This window comes from Mustela erminea, chromosome 1 (genome assembly GCF_009829155.1).
Source record: "Mustela erminea isolate mMusErm1 chromosome 1, mMusErm1.Pri, whole genome shotgun sequence".
Classification (NCBI taxonomy): Eukaryota; Metazoa; Chordata; class Mammalia; order Carnivora; family Mustelidae; genus Mustela; species Mustela erminea.
In genome coordinates, this window is record NC_045614.1 from 33,467,105 (window position 1) to 33,486,780 (window position 19,676).

Here is a 19,676-nt window from a genome sequence, read left to right on the forward strand (position 1 = left end):
AAAACTAATTTTTGTTCTTGTACCTTGAAGCTATAGCATTCCTGCCTTTTATAATGACCTTTTTGGTTGAGAATTAACATCAGATGGAGAGGTGACTAAGTTCTGGTTGGCAGGGAGATGAGGACAGGGAGTATGTATTCAACCAGTCCTCTTCTAGAAGGTTTTGCTGAATGTGCATGAATGGCACTTCAAAGTACTTCTGAATGACAGGAGTTGTGCCGGATTTGAGAGAAGCAAACCATCTGGAAAGTCTGAGCTTAATCACATTTGCAAAGATTTGCTAAAATAGATGCTTGAGGAGGCAGACGCGGGAAGGGGACCTCTTCTGTGCATCCAGTGACAAAGCGCTGTCTAACGGGATAAATGAAAACATACCTGCAAACACCACTTTACGCCGCACTGTGAGGTTGACGTGGCCTTGCTTGGCAGCTTGTTGCATAAGCTGGACCACAAGCTGGTGTGATTTTCCAATTACCGGTGTCCCATCCACACAGATTAATTCATCCCCAGACCTCAGGCGGCCGTCTGTATCAGCAGCACCCAGCGGTACGATATGACCGATATAAATCTGTTGAGTAATTGGATGATGGATGAAACGTTGACCTTTTGGTTTACTATTATACTGATGGCCTTCACATTTCTGAGAACAATTCAATTCATTCATTCATGTCTGCTTCTGTGCCATAAATTTATTAAGCACCCATTGGGTCCCAGGCCATTGTGTTAGGTGCTACAGTAATTCTTAAATGGAAAAGCAACTATTTCTTTTTTTTTTTTTAAGTTTGTTATTATTCTTTTTAGTAATCTCTACACCCCATATGGGGCTCTAACCCACGACCTTGAGATAAAGACTTGCCTGCTCCACTGACTGAGTCACCCAGGCGTCCCGAAAGTAACTGTTTTCTTGGTTGATTCCTTGACTTTATCTGGGGTCTGGGGAGGACTCGATCTTTTTCCCTTTTGTAGAAATACATTGCTTTATTCCTGCATTTGCAAAAATCTCTTCTCTGTTTACCTTAGAACCCTCCTTCTGGAAAACTCTGGAAATTATAATAGTAATACTACTTTTCTTTAGAGGTCCAGCTCTATGCCTAGCAATAGGGAATGTACCGTAAATACTCTGCTCAATGAGGCAATGAATCATGCAAAGTCTGGTTTGACATCCCATTTCTGTACTTTCAGCAGTGGCATGCAGAGCTGTCTTTATAGTTAGTGTCTTGTTACATTCACCCTTCATTAAACCTTAGTGAATATATTTGTGTTTTCCTTGCCTCCTCACTAGATAATAATGCTATAACTACCTTTAGGTGGTATTTACAGTTTACAAAGAACTTTGACAAAGGAGTGGTTAAGAATGTGGACCCTGAAGTCAGACCCTCTCCTGTCCCTCCCCTTTACTAAGGTTATGATCTTGAGTACATTGATTAACCCTTCTGTGTCTTTATTTGATAATTTGGAACCTGGGGCTACATTCTGGGACTTGATGGAGAAATGAGAAAATGCATGTTAAAAGCCATTAGCGTGGGGTCTGGCACATAGTTTAAGTGCTCAAAAAAATAACAGCTGTTTTTATGATAAGGAAATTAACAGTGTTTATCTTTAGTTTTCTCTTCTCCTTTTTTTTTTTTTTAAAAAGATTATATTTATTTATTTGACAGACAGAGATCACAAGTAGGCAGAGAGAGAGGAAGGGAAACAGGCTTCCTGCCGAGCAGAGAGCCCGATGCGGGGCTGGGACCAGGACGCTGGAACCAGGACCAGAGCCGAAGGCAGAGGCTTTAACCCACTGAGCCACCCAGGTGCCCCTCTCTTCTCCTTTTACAACATTCCTGGATTTATTCTAAAGGTCAGGGAACTGAGGGTCAGGGAGGTAGGATGTCTCCTGATTCTTGTTCAGAGTTCTTTGTCCACCTTTGTGAAGACAGTGGTCCTATGGCCTCTGATCTTCAGGTCTCCTCAAGCACTCTCTATGTATTAGCTCCTCAATACTCAAAGCCCACTCCCTGCCGGCCAATTTAACAGATCTGGCCCAAGCCTGTTGTTTTATTAGTTGATGCCTATTATTTTGCTTTTTGTTTTCATTTTCTTGGGTGGGGAGCTCCAGGTGCTGGAGCTGCCACTTTTAATATTGCCACGCGTACAAACTTTAAAGAAGGGAACTAGTCTCTTCTTCCTCAAGACAAAAGGAGCTCCACAAAACCCGACAGCTCACTCACACTTCTTGAAATGCAACAACAGTCCGTAGTGCACCTAGCTGGACTCAAATCTTAGTGAATTGCCACTGCTGTCAATTTGCTTCGATATCTTAGAAAACAGAGGTACACAAGAGACTCACAGGTTCCCCTGGTTCATTTCCACCCAGAATCCTAAATCCAAATCCAGTCTCCTTTCTCCACAGGAAGATGTCCTGTTCTTGGTAGTCCGGAACTGCAGAGAAGAAAGAAGAAGAGGGGGGTGATTTCTCTGATGGCAGGAAGCATACCCTTAAGGTGAACACAGTTATAGAACAATCCTGATGATGCTTGAGCAGATGACAGCTTTCCAACAGAGAAGGAAGCAAAATAATCTGGGTGGATAAAATTACAAGAGGACACTAGGCGGAAACAAACAGTGGGAGCGGTCACAAAGCCCTACGTTTTATCAAAGGACTAATCACTGTTTGATAATTCCTAATCAAGCCCAAGCCATTATCCCGGACTAAGCCAGAAGTCAGTGTTGTCCACTGTCCTTGGTATTGTTGCCAGAGAATTTAAGTAAATTAAAATCGCCCTGTGCTGATCCACAAAGTGGGTGCTCACATCTGAGTCACAGTGACCATGGAAACAGAAGCTTGCTCTGGGGACTCAGAAGCCCTGATAAGTCATCTGATGTTATACCGAGCAGCGGGTGAAAGAAAACAGCCAGAGCGAAAAAGAGTTTTCAGCCTTTGAAAGACGTCACTTTTTCTTGCTTTAGAATAATCAAGATCGGCAACCCAATAATTTGATTTTGTTAGATCATTTTTGCCAAAAGTTACTCTTGGGCATCCTAATATTTCCAGTTTTCAAAGTTTATTATGATTTCAGTCGTATTACCAAAAAGGAGCCAGGCTTCCATAGTCTCAACACGAATGGTGACTACAAAAATGTTCAATCTCAAATTTCCGTATTTTCTCATTTTATCTCTGGAATGAGGGCTTTGCTCCAGAATTTGCCTGTGAGATTTTAAAATTCTAAGTTTCAACTTAATATCCAGTAGCTGGGTGTTTTACTCTGAAAACTCAGTAAGGACCTGAGCTATAAAATAAAAACCTAATTTATTAGAAGAAAAATCATTTCTATGAGACGATGCTCACTCTACCTGAAATTTACCTGAATCTGTTCTATGTACCACGACTCTGTCACTTCACTAAGGTAATACAAAAGTCATTTCTCGTTAATTCTTCTTTCATATTTTAATGTATACAAGAGTGTGTTTTATGGTCTTTTAAATGATACATCTTTTACTTAAAGAAAAAATTGGTTCAGTGGCAGTGAACCCTAAAGGAGAATTTCAAATACTGTTCTACCTACTTTCTGGTTTACCTAATTAATGGGGTTCGGGATTGAAGGAATGTGTAGGCCTGAAAGTTTAGTTCTCGTCTTCTTCAATTTTGTGCAGTGAGGTAGGGAAGAAGGCAGTTGTTGGGATTTCAAGTTGGCAAGAGTGACTCACCCACTGCCTTCAAATGTACGGTATATGAATACACAGAGAGAGAAGAAACTAAACGAACAGGTAAGTACAAGTCAGAGAAGTTGAATCCAGTATTTTTGCCTGAGCTATCTTAATGCTGCGGGCTTTACAGGGTGCTTTATGCCCATTGCTTTTTTATTGTAATTGCAGAGGCTAAGCTGTAAGACCCCACGGAACATGCAGTTAACTATGTCATAGGACTCCCCTCAACACAACTAGAGAAAGATATTTTCTTGAGCACGCTAAGATAATGATATTTTCTTTCTGTTCGAGTAGCTGGCTACAGGGTATTTGCTCTAATAGCCTTACTGAAACAACAAATTAAATCAGGTTGGGACTTTGTATTGGGTTCACTCAGGCAGGAGGATTATTTCCAAAATAGACGACGGGTGCTTTCCGGCCAGCACTAGGTTCCTGGCAGAGTCTGCCTTAAGTCTGCTGAGCCCTTTGCAAATAAAGGAAGGATCTCTGCAGAGACTTCCAGCCTCTATCCATTTTTCTCAGCATCATTTAACACAAGAACACTTGCTCATGCTACGGGGATACCAAAGGTAGCGAGTTTCTGCCTTCGTTTGCTCGTTTAGGTGTCAGATGTCATGGTATGTATGGGTGGTTGTGGCCAAAAGATGTAGGCTTATCATACAGTTTAGTCCATCGGAAAATAGCGCTGGCATCTGGGAATCAATGGGGGAAACGGCAAATTTATTTGAAGAGCTTCCTGTTGAAAAGGAAGATGTCCAAGGACACCAAAGATGTTGCAGATACCAATGATGAGCTAGGAAAACACAGACACAGACACAATACACCAACGCAGACATGTTACAAAGAAAGTCTTTTGGCACGTGGACTTTGGCATTTTAACCATTATATTCTTCCACCAAACAAATTCCATTTCCATGTACCCAAATCTATAAAGCAGTGGGGAACCGTGTTACAGAATTACAGGATTTCTCTCTTTTGTGTTCTCTGCTGCCACGTCTTCTCAGGGGCACTGAAGATTCCAGACCACCCCGTCCCCAACAAATGTTTTAATCTTTTCTTTATTTCGGGCAGATTTTACAAGAATGGAGTTTTCAAGAGGCAGCAGGGAAGAATTATCTTTCTGATATTAATATCACCCTTTTCTTTTCTTTTCTTTCTTTTTTTTTTTTTTTGAGTGAGACTGAATCAAAAAGAACTAAGAAAACTTTGTCCAGTTTTCTTCCTTTGTAAGCCCCTGCAGAGGGGACAATGTCTGCAGTTACCTCCTTTAGTAATGCCAGGGACAACTCAACAAAGCAGTCAAAAGACTTCCTTTGATAATTACAAAGAATGGAATCACCAGGTTTGCAGAGAAACCTCCTGGTGTCTCCATTACTACAGACACAAAGTTCCAGACTTAGATCCCACGTGCCCATCACGTTTTATTTCATCCTGTCTTTGGTCCGTGCGTGGTCAACAAGAGTGCCCTAACACTTCTGTTGGGAGCAGTTCTCTTTCTTCCCTCCCCTTTCTGAGTTGTCCCCCAGCAACCCCACACCCAGCCATGGTAACATCAGACAGTATGAATAATAATGGAGAAAGAAAAGTTTTCAGCGGATCCTTACTCTGACATTCTCCAAAACTCGTGGAATTGCTCTCTCTCTCTCTTTCCCCCTTGCTCAATCCCGATGCAGGCGAAGGTGACATAGCTGCAATATTAATTTCACAGTTTTGCAAAGCTTAATGTATGGGCTTTCTCTTAGTTCATTTTAATGTAGGTTGGATTGATAAGGAACGTGCACTTAAGCTTTCACAGTAAAGGTCACGGCTGCTGTGGATTTTAAAAGACTATAGTTTGATTCTGGCTCCCCCCCACCCCCTTTTTTCATAGCGCTTTTCTTGTCAAAAGCTGGTATTTAGAGTTGTTCCACTGAGAATTTCATACAACTACCGTTACCATCTCAGACTCTTCCTATTTAATTATACCCTCAAGTATGCATTTTCGTCTGACCTTGTTTTAATCAAGTCATGAACTTCAAGTTTGTCTAAGCCCTGATTTTCTTTTGGAAAAAAAAAAAAAAAAAGTACTTCTGTTATTGCCACAGCAAAGCATTTATTTAAAGATTCCGAATGGAATTCATTTTTGCACTAATACCTGTTCAGATGAATTCTTGGCAATTCAACCAAAGTAGTCTTTACAAAAAAAAATTTAAGGTGGGGGGAAGGGGCAGAGGGAGAGGAAGAGAGAGAATCTCAGGCCGCCTGCGCACTCCCAAGCGCAGAGCCCAGCATAGATCGATCTCATGACTCAGTCTGAAATCAAGAGTCAGATGCTTAACCGGACGGAGCCACCCAGGCGCCCCCAGAGTCGCCTTTTATTTAGAGACACAAATCATCAGATCTGGCCAAGAACTGAACAAAACACAAGTAAGAACTGTCATCACAGCTCTTAAAATCTAGAAGTACGACTAACATCCTTAAACTCACTACAATAAAGCATCTCATTGACCCATTCCAAATGTGTAAGCATGTTTCTCCTGAATAGGACAGGTCTACAACGTTGGCACAATCGCGTTTGACTTTTTTCTTCCTAAACGATTTTGTGAACAGGTGCTGTTTCAATGGCAAGCTTTAGACTTTCTGTTGTAGTACACACTGGTGTATGCTAGCTGGTCTTCCTGAACAGGTACTAATAAGATTGCATCAGTGTCATTTTTCAAGACATGTGAGCAATTGATATGTTCCTAGAGAAAAGACAAAGCCGGCAACATGGCTTTAAAGGACTTCCACGCTTGCCTTTGTTTTTAATTAAACATTGAAGCCCTTCAAAGGGACTGATTAACACATCTGCAATTCAGAAGGATTCATTTTGACACTGGTGTTGTGACAGATGGCCCTTCAAGAATATGGTGTTTTTGCACAGCCTTGAGACCACGGGAAGGAATCTGATCAGGGATGATGTTAATCTTCACACTGCCCTTCACCATAAAATGAAAGAGAAGACAAATATATTTTCAAAAAGAGGATAACCTAGGTCCAACTGAAGTGTTATTCCTGACTTCCACTTCCCTGTTTTTTTCCTGGAGTAGGATGTTGAGTATGTCTTGCGGGAGGGGCAGGGAATCCTATCTAACAAGGCTACGTATTCTATTCCACAAACCCTCCCTCCCCCACCTGAAAGGACAAGATAAAAAACAATCTAAGGAGAATAGGAGAAACAGATCTGGGATAAAACAAAATACAAAGAAAAAGACAAGACTGAGGTACATTCATTTGCAGGTACGGTGAAAAGAAGAAAATCTGTGCTAGAGACCAAACTACCACTGGGGGGGAGAAGTCTCATCATTACCCTCATTGAGTGGTGAGGGAGAAATCCATGTGACTCTTAACATCAATTAGGTTGCTACGATCACTCAATTATGGAACCTCTAATCACCAAAAAGAAATTGATTCTCATTTGGGTTGCTGGATCCTATTCCATAGATGATATAGGAAGTGAAGACAAAACTGGCCCCATTCCAAATATTTCCATCTGACAGCCACCTGAATAATTTCAATGCTTAAATAAGCATGTGGCTGTGGGGTAAAAGTACATATTTTACTATTTATTTTAAAAAAATACTCTTTGGAAAATTTGATTAAACACCAAATTTTTGTTAAATACCCAATTTCTTTAGGAATTTTGCTTCCATCAAGGTGAAAATGGCATTTGAGCTGGAGTCTCCTAGTAAATGGATGCGTTAGGGGGGTCTGTCAATCCTCAATGCCGACCAGGATTTCAGAACACGATTTATTTTATCCCAGAATTCACACATGAGAAAGTCATAAACGTGTCCTGTATTGAGAAAAGCGAAAGCCTGGTCAATAAAGCAATATCTCAACATCAACTGAAGTTAGGCCACTGATTGGAGGAGCCCCATGGTTAGACAGAAATGCAAAAAGAATGTGAAAATATTCCTCTTTGGGAAACACTCGTTCAATGAAATCACTACAATTAGTGAGAAGACACGGTGAGAACAGACCCCAAGTTCATACTTCGCAACCATGCTTACGAGGGATGTTCCACATGGAACTTTATTTCCTCTGGACTGGCCTCAGGGAGACTCTGGGGGGTCTTTCTAGACTGAGGACTAAATAAATTCCTACTCAAATTATCTGGCTTTTGTCAGCATAGTGAACCCTTAGCCAAAACAGCTCATTTAATTCCCCACACTGTTATACTAAGAAGGCAATGCTATTTCTCCCTTGAAGAGGAAAAGGATGGAGGGACTCCTGAGTGACTTCCAAAATTTGGTAATCATGGTGACTCCACACTTGCCTTGGTGCCCCCTAACTGCTCAATTTCACCCCGCAATGTGGCCAACTTGCCTTCTCAGACGGGGATGCTGGCCTCGCTCCCCTGTTTTGTTTGAGTCACAGAGGAACTGCTCCAGCCAGCAAAGGAAAGGCTTCAGAGCCAAGTCTGAGTGGGTGGCAAGAGGCTGGGGCCACGGGGGCTTTGCCTGAGAAACCACCACAGCTATGGCTATAAAGAAAACTTGTTCCGGGACTGGGGAATGGGGGCGGGGGGGTTAACAAAGAGGATGGGCAAAGTGATTCTCTTCTCTTCCACTTTTACTCAGACCCTTCGCCAGACCTCATTAAACATTCTCTCCAATTCCCCGCCCCAAAGAGAAAATGAAGTGCCTGTCCTTCCTCCAGAGCTGCTTCATCCTGGCCAACCACGCCCACGAGAAACCGTCAGTAAAGCAACCGCCGAAATGGGTTAGTCTGCATCCCCTAAGATGAAAGCACCTTGGGAGCTTTTCATTGACGATGGTAGGATAAATGGTGATTAATCTATTGGGAATGGTCTTTGGGATCATTTCATAATAAAAAGTAAAAAATGAAACAAGAAGGCAATGTTAGGCTTATCAGGGCCAAAAAGTTAGGACGTATGCTCTCCCTAGTTCATATTTATCGAAAAGGTGAAGCCAAAGGAACACACTTAACCACATTATGAATAATTAAAGTGCAAACCACTCGCTGCTTTCTTTTTTCCTTTCTAAGGGGAATGTTTACAAAGACTGATAATGATATAAAAAAAAATTACCAGTATTCTTAAAAACTAGGAGACCACTAAGAAAGCATTTAATCTCCTTCTCATGATTCCTGCCATCCAAACCAAGCATATTTGTGTTCTCTTGTACATCAGAGCTGTTTCACGAGATCATGCCATAGTCTCTACACAGGGAAGAGTTAATGAGATAGCAGCTCTTATCTGCCACTTCTTTTAATGGAAGGGAACAATAAATCCATTTTTATCCAGGCCCTTTATCTGACCACCACCCACATCTTGTCCACCCCAAACATAACACATAACGGACCTCCATGAACATCCCGCAGATTCTGTCACTGTTCTGAGAAGCTTTCACCTCTCACTGTGATTTACCTCTATCCTGTTTACACACTGAAAAATCAGTTTTCAAGAGGCACCAAGAGACCGCTGGAGCCCTGGGCAGGGGTCTTGGGAAGACAGGAGCCAGGGTGCTACTCACGTCGGTTTTCATACATGCTCCTGGACTGGGCCCAGATTTTAAAAGGATCTGGTTTCTTCTGCCCAGAGCTGTCGGTTTGATCTGGAGTGGGGGCCTCTGCAGGCGGGTACTCGGGGAGCACCTGTGTGCTGTGGCCTGGGGAGGCCGTGTGCAGACTCCGGTGGCAGGAGACGCTGTGCTGAGAACTGTTCTGGCTGTCTTTTCTTTCCAGTGGTTGCTGAAAGCAAGCGAGCGAGAGAAGCAAGAAGAGGAGACTGTTATTGGTTCTCTGAGTGGGTGTTTCCATCAGCTTGTTTCTGTTCAGCACGTCTATGCACACATACATAAATATATCAACAACATTTTGGCTTCCATCTTTCTCCAGCTAATGCTGCATGCAGTTAAACCCCCAGGTGATTGGCAGACAGAGAGAGGGGTGGGCCAGATGGAAAGACATAATCACAAACCATATTGCTCTCTGGGCTGTGGCAGAAAACAAATCCAATTTTCATCATAGGTTCCCAGTGAAGACACTGGGCGCGTGCCTTACAAGATGTAACCATTTAGTATCCTTATTTTGTGGTCACCCGTGTTGTTTTAAAAGGTCCTAGAGCAAGGCTAGAGGTGGGGAGACCTTGGGAGACTGCTGTAATTACTTAGGTGAGAGAAGATGATGGCTTGGCCCAGGGTAATGGGGCAGAGATGGAGACAAGCGGTCAGATCCCCGTTATATCCTGAAGGTTGAGCCAAGGGACTGGCTAATAGGTTGCATGGAAGGTGTGAGAGAAAGAATCAAGCATGGCTCCAAAATGGAGGTGGGGGGTGGTTGTGCTGTTTTAACTTCTTGGAAGACTGCAGTAGCCTTTCATGGATACAGCGGAGATGAGGGGATAATCACTTGGGTCTCTGAAGTTGGAAGAGTTCATTTCTGGACTTACACATTTGAGCTATTAGACATCCATCTGGAGATGGCCTAGCAACTGGGTACATGAGTTTGAAGTTCAGGGGAGAGATAAAAACATGTATCAATCACTTCCACATCCTCGTGTTTTTGACAAAATATGTTAAGACAAAATACCAGGGGTGATTTATCTGTACCGCGATAACATCCAGAAGAAATACAATCAGGGCTAAAAATGTTCCTGGGGACTTCTCATTTTGCATCTTTCAATAATAAAATGCCCAGTTTTTACCTGAAACTTTGCCAGAAGTTCTTCTACTATAAGGGAAAGGGATGAAACCTTTCAAAAAATCATGCCTAGCATTCTGTATGCACTGGTACTGATAAGTATATAAGTAATTTTCATGTGAAGAGCTTCCATAATTCTTAGCTAATCAATTTTGCAGGCACCGCATTTCACCTCTTGATCTCCTGACTCTGTTGTTGCTTAAAAACCAAGACCAAACTTTATATACGGGTTGACCTCAGGAGGTAGCCTTGCCAGATTTGCAACCTGTCCGAAGTCCAAGAAGTTTTCAAAGGGAAAGAGTTTCATTAAACTTCAATAGAATAAGCAGGTTCCTATTCCTTAAAACCTGCTCAGCAAAAGACCCTTCTCATTTTATGAAATGCTCTTTCTTTGAATGTTGCTTGAATGCAGAGCAAAACCTAGTGGGAGGAAAAATACCTGGTAGGATACGAAATAACTTCAGGTCTTATTTTCTTGAATAAAAGAGGGTGGTAAGCCCAGGTGTTTAGTTTCTCCCATTCAAAATAAAAACTCTGGAATCCTGCCTCTCACTCACTGGATGCTACATCCCTATACTTACCTGCTTAAGAGCATCGTCAAGGGATAAGGAGGAGTATCTCCATCCTCTCTTACAGAACTTGCATAGCATATGCTTTTTAAGTGGTTTAGAAGATCTTTGATCCAGAGCATTTCAGGTCTTTCAAGTTCAAGTATAGCATCAAAATCTTCCCCTTGGTCTTACAATCAATCCTATCAAAGCCGTTCCTTGCTCTCTCCCCAGGATCCTCCATTTTTCACTCCCCATCTCCTAGGAAATTTTCAAGGTCCTCTTTGTTTAAATCTCAACCCCTTGACTCCCTCCCGTTCCAGTCTTTGCTTTGAAATTAAGTATCTGAAGTAAAGCCCAAGGAGGACAAAAACTCCATTTACCCCTGACTATGATGATTACAGATTTGAATAGAGATTTTGGTAAGGCTTCAAAGCTGAGGAAAACTAGGCACGGAGTTAATGAAGCAAGATAGACCACATACAATTGTATTTGGTGTGTCTGAAGGAGAAATTGGAGGCCCATATTCTAAACTAGTGAAGAAGTCTTGGAAGAACTAGAAGAGGCTTAATTCACTCAGCTCCAGTGGTACTGGGAAAACACACTGAGGTTTGGACGGGGACAACCACCACCAGCCCACATGTCACCACTGCTCCCTTTTGAGGACAAAATGCTCAGGTTGGACCTGGTTGGATCAGAACGTCAAAGACTTGGAGTAGAGCCTTGATTCCGCCAATAGCCAGCAGTCGTCCCCACCCCCCACCGCCCCCGGACAGCAAACTTGGCTCTTGGGGCCAGTTCTCTGATTTCTGCCCCCAAGAAGCTCTCTAGCTGCCTTCTTGCTTCCCCTGGAGGCAGGCTGAAGACTTTCAGAGCCAGGAAATGTTCATGACAGATACATCCCCGCACTCTCTTTCCCATGTGGGTGGAAATCTGTGTTTTTCTTCACTGCGGTCTTTACAAGGGTCTCGATTATAAAGAAGCACATGCAGCACCAGCCCATTTTTGGTGTGAATACACTAGCATAGAAGGAAAAAAATGGGATTCGGGATGCCTTTCTCCCCCCTTATACCTTCCTGTATTGTCTACTTTTTATAATGCATCGTTAATGCTTGTTATAATCAAGACAAAATTTAATGCTATTTCTATTTTGAAAGAAACCCTGGTAAGGAGAATTAATGGAGACTGTTACGTTCTCTTTTTTTAATATATATTTTCTTAAGATTTTATTTTTAAGTCGTCTCTACCCCCCAACGTGGGGCTTGAACTCACAACCCTGAGACCAAGAGTTGCACGCTCCACCAACTGAGCCAGCCAGGCGTCCTTCCTTTATTCATTTTGGTCACGTTTTGGTTTTGTTCTCCTCTCAGGAAAGGAGGAAAAGATAGTCTAAATACAGAAGCAAATAACTGAACAGATGAAGGAGCTCTGAGTTCACCTAGAGAACTGCATCCCTCCGTTCAAGTGCTCACCCTGGTTCCTCAAATGAGTAGCAAATACCAGATTGTGGGGATTGGCCCATTGACACTAAATTCATTTCCAGTTAGCCATCCCTGCAGCTTCAAGCTCCCCCTTGTTGAGAGCCCCCCCTTCCCAAAGCCTCCCCGGGACCCAGAAGGAGCCGCACTGCAGGGTTATCTGAGAGAACCATCATACTCCTCTTACCCGAGGTCACTCTGTTGCCCCTGCAAACCTAACTATAATCTCGGCCACTCACTCCCTCCTCCTAAACTGGAGAAAAATTTCTTACTGGCCGACTTGCCCCACTGCCAGAATCCGATGAAGGGCTGGACTCTACCCCCTCCCCAGCCCCCATAGAGAACGCATCTGTGCTTTTACCCACACGCCCACAAGATGCATGTACTCGGATTCTGCCTGTCACCTCACAGCTTCCCAAGACCGTTTGACGACTGTCCCACTGTAACACATCTCTGACACGGAGGACGGGGAAATCTCAGGTTTAACCAAGGACCCGGCTTTGCCATTACCCGAATATGCAAATGAAGTCTGCCAGAAATGGCTTGGGCCACTTTTCAAATTTGAACACCCTTTCTCACCTCCCAATAAATGACTCACTTCGGTCCAATTTAACACAAAAATGACAGAATGTGGAATGAGTTTGTAGAACTGTCTCTGAAATTGCATTTCTGCATCCCCTTTAAATGCCATCTAAACTTTGTTCCAGATTTGGAGAAGAAAAGTCAAGCAGCATCCTGAGAATATGCCCGAAAAACGATGCCACCACTAAAAGCTGTCACTAAACGACACATTCAAACCCACACTAATGGGCTAATGCACAACAATCTGGGAGCTGTTTGGATTTTTCCCCTGATAAGATTTAACCTCACTCTGTGCTTCTTCCTAAGTTCAATTATGGAAATGACTTAATTTGAAGATGCATTCTATATTTAATATCTTGGTACTCTAAAATTTTTTGAAGCTATGCTCTGTTTGCATGAGAGTTCAAAATATGCCTTTTGACTTTCCGAGAGCATGCTAATTAGCTATGACGTTGTCTTCTATCCGATGAGAGCCTAGAACTCTCCAGGAGAAGTCAAGTTTATGTATCTTTCAAATTAAAGACAACTGGTCCCCTTTACAGCAGCCTGGATTATCTCCCAGGGAAGACCTGGAGCATGAAAACAAACTCACTTCTCAGCTAGTTACAGCCCAGGGTCAGAGCTGCTTCTGATGGGACTGTCTTTCTCTTCATTTCTCTAAGTGAGAAACAGGCCCAAAGAGAAATATCTGCAGTTAGAGATACATTTTCAAGTCTGTTATTCTACACATTACTAGTGCTGTGCAAGCATCTGGCACCCAAATGACAGAACATCCAGACAAGTCCTCCTTATTAGGAACTACCAACATTACATTATTCACTCATCCAATAAATACATACTCATCACTTCCTATGAGCCAGATTCTTGCGGATACAATGGATAAGAAAGAAAAAGATGGTACCTAAACTCTGAGAATTTATACTTGCATATTTAGATGTGTGTATGTGTGTGTGTATGTATGTGATAGACAGTAATCAAATAATCTTAACAGTTTGAAGACAACATATTGCATTGTCCTTTAGATAGGTGGTAGGAGAAGCTTCTGGAAGAACAGCCCATTAAGGGAAGCAGCATGTGCTCAGTCTTCAAAGCAAAAATGAGTTTGGACGATCTGAAGAACAGAGAGAAGGCAGAGCGACACAGCAAGGGAGCAGGGTGATGTGAGATGAGCTCAGAGACCAGATACTACAAGGATTTGTGAGCTACTTTCGAGTTTGGGATTCATTCTTAGCTCAGGGGAGATGAAATTCACGAATGGACTTCAAACGAGATTGCCAGGAGCCAAGCGACTTCTAGAAAGTTCGGTCTGATTACGGAGGGGTGACTAGGCTTGTGTGGACAGAAGTAAAAGCAGGGAGCTGGTCAGGAGGCTACTGTGTGGTCCATAGGAGGGGCCCGAGGTGGTTTACACTAGGGAACAGCAGTGATGACGGGGAGGGACAAGTGACATCAAAGACTTTTTGGTGCAGATTCAATAGGCATTCCTGAATGACTGAGGGGAGGGTAAGCAAGAGGAAAAGGAGGGGGAGGACCTCTTAGAAACATGGATTTCCACCTCCCAGCTCTCCAGTTTGAACAACTAGTTGGAAAGATGTGCCACATACTGAGATGGATATTTCCAATGTTAGCTCTTGTCACTATTCAGATCTCTGTGAAGGGCAATTTTTACTTTTAAAGATCAGATCAGTTGACTAGGATGAAAGAAATGGGCTGAGTTTTCAAAACTCCATAAAAGTCCTTGGTCACACACTAGCCATAAATTTGGGTCATAAGACCTTTTAAAATGAAACTGTACCAATCTCCCAGCACGAATGATTTCTTAACTATTGACAGGCCAAGGAAATCAGGAAGATGCAGTGGTTTTTGTAAATGGAAATGGGGGGGGCATCAACTCATCAGTATTTCACAGAGTGATTTCAAAATGAAGGTACTTATAAAGTGAGCTGAAAATATTTGCTTGGAAGAGCAAATGAATACAGACAGCACTTAGGAGCTTAAATGATGAAAAGAATTCATGTGGCTTAAAAATGACAAATCGATCCATTTTAAAGCAAAATTATTTACAGTTCACTTATCTGCCAAGACTGAAGGCCACTGCAGTGATTTACATGGACAACAGGAAAAACTCCAAGTGCTGATAATATATTAGGCCAATGTCATTAAAGGTTGTGCAAAAATCAGGGACTCGATTCCAAGCCAAAGCAGAGGATGGTCCTTGTCTCTTCCTTTCCTCATTTACGGGTCTAAGTCAAATAATCTCTTCTAAAAGGGCAGAGAAGAGGAATTAATGGGAAGGAAAGGAAGGTATCGATGGATACGAAAACAAATTGTGGTTCTCAGGGATGTTTTAAAGAAATCTGATAAAAAGGCAAAATGTATTTTCTAGACTCCAAGGGGTTGAGGGTATGAGTCGCTCTAAGAAGTTGAGGGGCAAGGAGACTACAGAAACGATCCTAATTCTTCTTCCCTCTACCACTCCCTGCTTCTCTTGGGAGCCTGCAGGAGCTTTAATGACTTGTACTCTTGCTCCTTTGTCGGACAAGTGGCTCTGAGGTGTTCATGACAACCAGGAGAGTCTGAGAAACAGGCAGGGTCCATAAAGTTGGGTGATCTGGCTGGGGTCACTTGCAAGGCATATTCCCTGAAGATCTCTCCCTACACCTCTTAACAACTGGCTGTCAGCAGTGTCCTTAGGATCCCTTCCAGGGAAAAGAAACCTGACACTACTGATCCCTTTTAGCTTGCTGCATTTGTTGCAAACAGTTCAGTGAAGAGGACAGGCTTCCTTGGTCTTTCTCATCTTTGGTGTCCCCTGTGTGAAAACTTTGCGTGAGAAGTCTTTTAGGTAACCGGGAAAATTTTGTGTCTTTTATGGATATGGTATGCTTTCTTGGATCTGACAGTAACAGCTAAGTAGATATGGTTTCCTACATGGCTCAGGCTGCTGGGGACCTTGGAAAAATTCCACAGTTCAATCACAGTATCTCAACCTTGGGTCCTTTCTCTGGCTCTGTAGGACTGTTTAACTTACGCTGTTGTAATTAAGAGCTGAGTGATTTTCATTATGTTTGTCCCTGGTTCTACATGATCTTTCTGCTTTTTATTTTTATTATTTATCATTTTTATTTTCTTTAAGTAGGGGCCACACCCAGCATGGAGCCCAATGAGGGGCTTGAACTCACAACCCTGAGATCAAGACCTGAGCTGAGATCAACAGTCGGATGTTTAACAGACTGAGGCACCCAGGCACCATGCTCTGCTTTTTGAACTTTTGAAAGTTTCAAACTTTATGCCCCATGAAGCAGATCTGTATAGATCTGGCTGTTTATGTGGGTACTGTTTCTCTCTCCCCAGCTGCATGAGGGCAGGAATGTTTTCTGTCTTCGATCCTGTTGTATACGGACACGAGGTCTGGCATATAGAAGATAATAAATACATGTTGCTGAAACAAGCGCATAAAAATTATGGTGATTTGAGACGATGAGTCCTTTTTTTGAAAGAAGCAATCAAAACATCTTTTGTTTGGAAGCTGCCGAAGAAAGGCACCTGACCAACTTACTTAACAGAGTATTTCCAGTGCCTCCCACCAAATCTGACACTTACTAGGTTCCTGATACTAACTGCTAACTAAATGGATGGACAGACAGATAGATGGGACAGATGAAGGAAGGCAGAAAAGGAAGGAATACTTCAAAAATGACGTAATGAGAAAACAAAAGTGAAAACTGCCTTAAAATTCAGGGCTTACTGTCTATTTAGAGTTTGAAATTCTTCCCCCCCCCCCCAGTTTCTTCTTCTTAATTTTTAGTAATCCCTTATACCCAACATGGGGCTCGAACTCACAACCCTGGGATCAGGAGTTGCATGCTCTACTGACTGAGACGGCCAGGCGCCCCTAGAGTTCTTACAAAACTCTCCTGTGTGATTCAGAACGAGAGTCTCAGGTAGGTAAGTTTCCAATCAGGATGATTAAATTGGGCCTCAGAATCCGTTTCCGAGTGAGGTCTAAAAAACCTGACAGCAACTATTATTTTTACTTTTGTCTCATTTTTGTCTCCGCCATTTGGCGGGAAAATTCCTAATGTTATGGCTGTCCAGGTATTACATTAATAACATTTTATTAAGACACGGCCATTGTTCCCAGGGAGTATAGAATCCATAAACTCAACATTTAAGCTAAATCTAATAGAAGAAACTGCTTATGAAAAGTAAGCAGTAGAGGCTGCCCAGAAGGGGAAACAAGATCAAAAAGTCCCTTTGTTCTAATAAAAGCCCAACTACTTAATTATTGAAAACATTAAAAAAAAAAAAGTATGAGGACAAGAAGGAGCTGTCAGTCACATGAGCAAGCCAACAATGTCAGGAAGAGAAGAGAAGAAACATGGTCCCGGGTCAAGACGGTATATTCACAGAACTAACGGTAAATCTCAGCATATCACAACCTCAGGCACTGTCCACGTGCATTCATTACGGAGCCTGAACAACTAACCCTATGTGCCATTGTACGACTGGCTGTCTGGGACCACGACATCCAGCTTTCTCAGGGACTCCCCCCGACCCCACCAGAGAAATCCCACCATCATCCGTCTCTCTGGCAGGACATCATCAAAATTCAAACTGTGGAAGGGAACCAGCTTTCAACCCACCTGTCCAGAGCTCCCACGGATCACAGATGTTAGCAACGCTCGACCGCCAACAGCGGACCTTGGCTCAGAGTTCCGAATTCTGTACGGCAGCTGCCCGGGTGTGCCAGCAATGCTGTGAAAACCATCATCCCCGTCCTGGCACAGAAATCAGGTAAGGACAAGCCCCAGGCTGGGGGCTTGTTCTTCTCGAACCCAGCAACACACCAGTCTCTTAGCTTGTGGTAATTAAGAGCCAGCAGACTGTGGGCAAAGCCGTTAAGAACGCTTTTTTCCTAGGAATGCAGCCGGAGTAATTGGCTTGCTGCTTGCTAATGACACGGCTTCTACAAAAATAAACCGTCACAGGGAATTCTCTTAACTTACTTGGTGAATATAGGCTCTATACCTGTTTGATATTCCTTTGAGTTCAGCAGTGAATCCCCAAACACTTTGGGGAAGAAACGATGCAGAAGAAATCCTTCGGCCAAGGAAGTTTAAACAGGATGCAAACCCGAAAAGAACCCCTTGGTACCTGATGTCGTGCTCCCTGTGCAAAACTCGTACCCCCCCCCAATACTCCTTGTTAAGACTCCATTCCCATTGGGTGTGTAAAAGAAGTCCGTGCATCACACGGCATGCTTGAGGGCGTGGGAGAAAAAAGACTGGCTAACAGAAGCTTCTGTGACAGATCTTCCAGATCTGCTTCTTTTCTGAAGGCTAAATAGGCTTCTGACTATGACCGAGGCACAAGGACACACATATGCCATGTGTGTGCCTGTACACACACACACACACACACACACACACACACACCCCACACAAGCACACATTGGCATCTCTGTGGTTCCGATGTCGACACCTACCAGCACTTTTCAGCTGAAACATTAACGCGAACTGACAAGGAAAGCAGCCCTAGAGTCACATGTTCCGGTCGCCACAGCCCTGTGCCACTGGAATCCCATCAATTATTGCAGGTTTTTCTCTTTGGACAACTTAGGAACGGAGTTTAAGAATGCAGGAAGCTCCCTCTCTCATCTCCCTAATAAACTTCTGCCTCTCGCCACCAGGCTTGCAGACAGGTGGAAAGAATCCCGCTGTAGCCCCAGTGAGCTGCAAAGTTTTAAAGGTTCTCCTTCCCCGGATGGCAGAAAGCTGCACATTTTCCCTCTCCCCAATAGCCCAAGCCCTGTGAAAGTACCCCCTCTCTGTCCTAATGTTAATGAATGGGGAAGCTTCTTTCTCCCGGATCAATTTCACAGGCATTGTAGTTCCAGATTTTGAGTTTTGAAGTAGCATTTTAATTTGTTGTCAGTGCCCTGGGAGCAGAAGCTCACACCACCAAGCAAAACACCACAGCCTCTAAGCTATTAGCTAACATGTCAACTAGGTAATGCATCTTCAGGGAAACCAGATTAGAAAGGACAGCAAAACATTGATTTTTTTTTTTTTAATCCTATACCTGCAGCATAATGCTGCTAAAGCTAGCAAAACAACAAAGGACATTTCGACAGCAAGGAAATGTCTTATTCTCAGTGCTGGGGCAGTGAACGTTGTTCCATGTGAGCATGGATATATATATACAGGGCAGGGCAATTCTTCTTTAAACCTGCAGCCTTTTTAATTTTGTAAATAATTCATCGTTCAAAGCATAAGAAAGCTCAGGGAGAGATCTGCCCATGTGAAGGGATGGAAACACCAGTTAAGAGCAACCCTACTCAGGAAGCAGGTGGAGCTTTCCCCCACCCCCCTCCCAGAGGAAACAATAGCATTTGTATCAAGTTAAAACTCATCCGTTTGCAAGAGAGTTGTAATGCATTTATACAGAGAGCATTCCAAACATGCATTCTTTAACCTGGCTTCTGCAGCATGCCCACAAATCACTAGACAGTTAAAAGATAAACCCAATACCGTCTCTATCAAAAGGACCCCCAGAACTTAATAAAATGAGTCCGGGCTACTGTCTCCCCCACCTATTCTAAAACACATTTCGTGAAGTCAAGCCAGACAGCGTCCCTTCCCAACACCAGCCCCACCGTTCCCCCCCACCCCCCAACAAGAACCAAGTA

General features: G+C 43.1%; 1 protein-coding gene across 19 annotated transcripts in view; it reads right to left on the reverse strand.

The window, feature by feature from the left end:
• The window catches only part of MAGI1 (membrane associated guanylate kinase, WW and PDZ domain containing 1), a 631,665-nt gene that overhangs the window by 24,576 nt on the left and 587,413 nt on the right, over positions 1-19,676 (reverse strand). For 12 of the 19 annotated variants that reach the window (XM_032359374.1, XM_032359366.1, XM_032359357.1 and 9 more), the window contains 4 exons: positions 9,210-9,426; positions 5,298-5,381; positions 2,336-2,427; positions 376-568 (listed from right to left, as the gene is read on the reverse strand). In XM_032359374.1, coding sequence (XP_032215265.1) covers positions 376-568; positions 2,336-2,427; positions 5,298-5,381; positions 9,210-9,426 — 586 coding nt within the window. The remainder of the gene's footprint in view (positions 1-375; positions 569-2,335; positions 2,428-5,297; positions 5,382-9,209; positions 9,427-19,676) is intronic. The other 7 variants (XM_032359452.1, XM_032359397.1, XM_032359387.1 and 4 more) reach the window with 1 other exon arrangement.